Source organism: Pollachius pollachius, assembly GCF_949987615.1.
Source record: "Pollachius pollachius genome assembly, chromosome: 18".
Classification (NCBI taxonomy): domain Eukaryota; kingdom Metazoa; phylum Chordata; class Actinopteri; order Gadiformes; family Gadidae; genus Pollachius; species Pollachius pollachius.
The window spans coordinates 10782871-10787870 of record NC_136951.1 but is presented as its reverse complement, the minus strand read 5'-3'; the positions used below and the strand labels follow the sequence as shown (position 1 = coordinate 10787870).

At 44.8% G+C, this 5000-nt stretch overlaps 1 protein-coding gene across 1 annotated transcript in view; it reads right to left on the bottom strand.

Annotated features, from left to right (window-relative positions):
* The window catches only part of rasgrf2a (Ras protein-specific guanine nucleotide-releasing factor 2a), a gene marked incomplete at both ends in the record, with an annotated part of 20395 nt that overhangs the window by 6715 nt on the left and 8680 nt on the right, over positions 1–5000 (bottom strand). Inside the window, 7 exons of the mRNA XM_079755276.1 lie at positions 774–1022; positions 1214–1296; positions 1907–2043; positions 2238–2304; positions 2740–2903; positions 3765–3883; positions 4235–4344. Coding sequence (XP_079611402.1) covers positions 774–1022; positions 1214–1296; positions 1907–2043; positions 2238–2304; positions 2740–2903; positions 3765–3883; positions 4235–4344 — 929 coding nt within the window. The remainder of the gene's footprint in view (positions 1–773; positions 1023–1213; positions 1297–1906; positions 2044–2237; positions 2305–2739; positions 2904–3764; positions 3884–4234; positions 4345–5000) is intronic.

The following is a 5000-nucleotide window of genomic DNA, read 5'->3' as shown; positions in this document are numbered from 1 at the left end:
GATGGCAATGTCTCTGATGTCCATAGGCTACTTGCATGAAAAGTGAAAGAAACCGTACTGATAATTGATCGTTTTTTTATCAAACTTTGCTTGATCGGCGACCATCACCACAACGTGCCTTGCAGCCACAGGCTACTCACGGGAAAAGCGAAAGAACCCTTATCGCTAACATCAATCTATACTGATCGAATACCAATCGTTTAATTCAACAACAATGTACCTGTCTGATGGCCACAGGCTACTCACATAAAATGATATCATCAATAATATTGAACCATATTGATCCAACATCAATCCACATAATCGCGTCAGCGTACCTGATGCACATGTCTACAGAACTGACCCACTGATTGATGATCAACAGTCTCTAGCTCTAGGGCTGAACGATTAATCGAATTCAAACCGAAATCACAATGTAATAGAACACAATATGCAAATTGCAAGGGCTCGATTTTTTTTTTGTGGGGGGAATTTGTTAATGTTACTGACTGCAGATCAGTAAGTTTCGTATTTCTTTTTCTTTTGAAATTCAATAGTTAAGAAAAGATGTTATAATATCAATTCATGCATCAATTCATCTCAACACATACACCTGGCCTAAAGGAACGAGCGGTTTATATTTTGACTGCTTCCATTGTTGTTTCGGTCATACAATAGACTTAGATTTATGCTTGTTTAGTGAATAATACAGAACTTAACATACTTTAAAGAAGAGAAGAAATCGCATACTACATCGCTATCGCAATATTGGTCGGAATAATCTCAATCAGTACCTGACGGGGATGGAGGTGAAGGGCTTCTTGTAGATGACGGCCAGCTTGTCGATGACCACGGCGGCGGAGGTGAAGATGCGGTAGGTGTGCAGGAAGGTGTTGAGGAAGTCGATGGACAGGAAGCGCAGGTCGGTGAGCCGCTCCAGCAGCCGCTCCACGCTGGCGTAGCGGATCTGCGGCACCTTGCAGGAGTTGAGCGTCTTGCTGAAGCAGATGTCCACGTCGTCCTTATGGAGCCTGACGTCTGACCTGTAGAGGGGGGTGAAGAGAGGTTAAAGGGGCTAGAGGTGAGGTTTAAGAGCTTTTATTTTGGTACAACTTGGTACAAGTAGCACCCACAAACTGGCACACACAAAAGACACACACAATGTGTGTGTCTTTAATATGTGTGTGTCAAAAGACACACACGTCTTTATGGTGAAACATTAGGATCTTCTTACTTGATCATATGAGGCACACTGACTTTGGAGTTCTCCTCAAACACGCTGGTCATGAGGCCGTTGCATCGGATGTTGTCTATACACTACATGATAGAAAAACATAGAGAATCATATAGTACACAGTAGAAATAAATAGAGGTAGAGAATCATATAGTACACAATAGAAATGAATAGAGGGAGAGAATCATATAGTACACAGAAGAAATGTATAGAGAGAGACAGAGAATCATATACAGTACACAGTAGGGCTGGGCGATCAATCAAATTTCGATCTCGATTTCAATTTTAGCGTCAAACAATTTTTTTTGAAGTTTTATGTTTTGGATACGAACAGCTGAATACATATCTGTACATTATTTTAGATTTGAACGTTTTCTTTTTGACCATTTTGTGTATTTTTTAAGGCGGAATTTCAAAGTTCTCAGTTACATTTTTTTTGGGAGACATGCTTAATTAATACATCATGTTTTCAAACTCAAAAATGATCGTTAGAATAATCCTGATTTCGATATTGACCAAAATAATCGTGATTATGATTTTTTCCATAATCAAGCAGCCCTAGTGCACAGTGCCAATACATAGAGAAAGATAGAGAATCATATAGACTACCCTGTAACAAAACGCTAAAGAGTCATTAATCTTAGTTGTAAGCTCCCTATAATTATTATTTTGTGTTCATTTGAATGAGACTACCTGACTGATGTCACTGGTCCAGGCAGCCTTCTCCTGTCTCGAAGGAGCCAATAGGACGACAGAGAAAGACGGACCTTCCGTCGGCTCCACCACAACCTTGAACTCCAGGTGATTGAAGCCCTGGCCCGCTGCATTGACTGGAGAAAATAATCATACAATGTTTACATTCTGTGTTCAAGGTGTAGTGTGTGGAATTGAGCGGCAACTAACGGAACAGACTTGGCAGACATGGAATAGTATATTCAGAACCAGGTTTTTAGCTGAGTAACTTTGTTCCTCAGCTAAATAAAACCACAGATGTCTTGGGGGGTGTAGGAGGGGCGGTACTCACAGTCCTCATCGTTGGCGTCCACCTCCTCGATGAGTGTGCACTCGATCAGGGACAAGGTTCCTCCTTGCTGTTTAGGGGGGGATACAGGGGTCAGAGGTTAAACCTAGAATTTTGGTATTTGTATGTGGTCACAAATGGTTGTCCCTTATATTTCCCTTGGTTGCAATATTTCTTAAATCTTAAAGCTTTTTGTTTGTTTGAAGCCGTTCTGTTTTTGTAGCGGTTTCCGTCCATTAATATTTTTGATTTCACCATGAGAAGCGGTTTGTAACTTTTATTTTGAAAAGTGATATAGAAATAAAGTCTATCATTATTAACTATACATCAACATCCTTGCCAATATTATTAACGTCACGTAATAATCATCATGAGGATGATATGATCAGTGGTTGTCATCATCCTCTTCATCATCATCATCACATAATCATCATCCTCTTCATCATCCTTTCATAATCATCATCGTCGTCCTCATCGTCGTCACTAGCGTCGGCAGGGTGCTGACCTTGAGCAGGTGGAGCTTCCCCCCAGACGAGCGGGTGCATATGAGGAGGTGCTTGGTGAACAGGAAGCACTGCCTCTCCCCTTCCTTCCTGAGGGACAGCGAGCCCAGCCGCACCTTGCTGAGCACCCCCCGCTCGCTGCTGGACGGCAGCTGGATCAGAGAGCCTGGGGGGGGTTCAACCAGCCTCATGAGACTCAGCCTCAGCCACATCTCCCAACTTCACATCCTGACGCTCTCTGCAGCCCGAACATTACCAAGAGTGACCGAAATGCTGGAGGTCGGTGCTGAAGGGAGGGAGACTCAGTTGCTGCTGTGTGTACCATGTCTAGGGAAGGTGTGACTATTGGAACGTGGCCGCTGTGTGTACCATGTCTAGGGAAGGTGTGACTATTGGAACGTGGCCGCTGTGTGTACCACGTCTAGGGAAGGTGTGACTATTGGAACGTGGCCGCTGTGTGTACCATGTCTAGGGAAGGTGTGACTATTGGAACGTGGCCGCTGTGTGTACCATGTCTAGGGAAGGTGTGACTATTGGAACGTGGCCGCTGTGTGTACCATGTCTAGGGAAGGTGTGACTATTGGAACATGGCCGCTGTGTGTACCATGTCTAGGGAAGGTCTGGCTATTGGAACGCGGCCGCTATGTGTACCATGTCAGACGAAGGTCTGGCTTTTGGAACAAGGCCGCTGTGTGTACCATGTCTAGGGAAGGTGTGACTATTGGAACGCAGTCGCTGTGTGTACCATGTCTAGGGAAGGTCTGGCTATTGGAACGCGGCCGCTGTGTGTACCTTGTCTGACAAAGGACTAGCTATTGGAACGCGGCCGCTGTGTGTACCTTGTCTGATGAAGGTCTGGCTATTGGAACGCGGTTGCTGTGTGTACCTTGTCTGATGAAGGTCTGGCTATTGGAACGCGGTTGCTGTGTGTACCTTGTCTGACGAAGGACTAGCTATTGGAACGCGGCCGCTGTGTGTACCTTGTCTGACGAAGGTCTGGCTATTGGAACACGGCCGCTGTGTGTACCTTGTCTGACGAAGGTCTGGCTGGTGTCCAGCAGGAAGTCGCAGCCCTCTACGATCATCCTCTCGATGGCCAGGTTCTTGCGGATGTTCTCCGTGTCGCTGACCTCGTCGTGCATCATCCTGAAACACAAACGCCGTCCTCCTCAGCCCCCCTGCTCCTCATACCCCAATGGAGGTCACAGTACAGGAAAACACATGAATCCTGACCCCACCGGGTTCTCTACCACAGTCCCCCCACACCCCAATTGAACACAAAAGACTCATCCTTCGGTCATTCACATTATCGATTTGTATGTAACTGTGTTTGCATAATATATATCATTATATTGTGGTCGTACATGATGTGAAAGTTTTCTGTTGTGCTTCTTAACAACAGCAAAGCATCTCACATGTCCTTGAACATGAGGAACGGTTCTAGAAACAGTGGGAACGGGGAGACTCGGTTTGAGACAGAATGCAGCAGGCTCCTACTTTGAGAGCTCCTCTAGTTTGGACTTGGCGAACTCCAGGCTCTTGCGCTCCACATGCTCGTGGGGCGTGTGGGCCAGCAGCTCGTGGAGGGTGATGATGTAGCGTGGAATCTGATCGTGAGAAAATCAAATATCAAATAAAACGAAAATAAAATGAGTGCATGCATAAGAACACACCATCGACACGATGCGCTGTTGAATGTGTTATGTAAGGTATGAGTGATACATTGATAAATACAAAAGTACATATGTTGATGAATAATACAGTATATTTATGTAGCACTTTATCAAGGATTTACATCATGAAGGATTTATAGAGTCATAAGTTATATATAAAGTACTCAGAAAAGTGCCTCAAAATATAAACTTTGAAAATGAATAATTAAATAGCACATAAATAATTTGAAAGGATTATACAGCAAAAAAAATGGTAAAACGCAAATCACAGATTGAGGCCTCGGGCAAGGTTCCCATTGATGTAGGGGTGGGGTAGGTGTGGTAGGACTCCAGCATGTGTGTGTGTGTGTGTGTGTTGTGGTAACCCGGCACGGTGAGCGAACAACCTCCTCCCAAACAGGACACAACTTCGCTGGGCAAAAACCAAAAAGCCACGTTTTATTCCAAAATCAAACGAAGTCTCTCGCTGAAAAAAAAGAACGGAAAACCTGGGAGGAATCGACGGTCGTATCCCGGTCTCTCCTTGCCCGAGCCACATGGCTAAGAGAGCCCCGAATAAGTGGAGGAGCAGGCTGTTTAAGGCCTGCTTC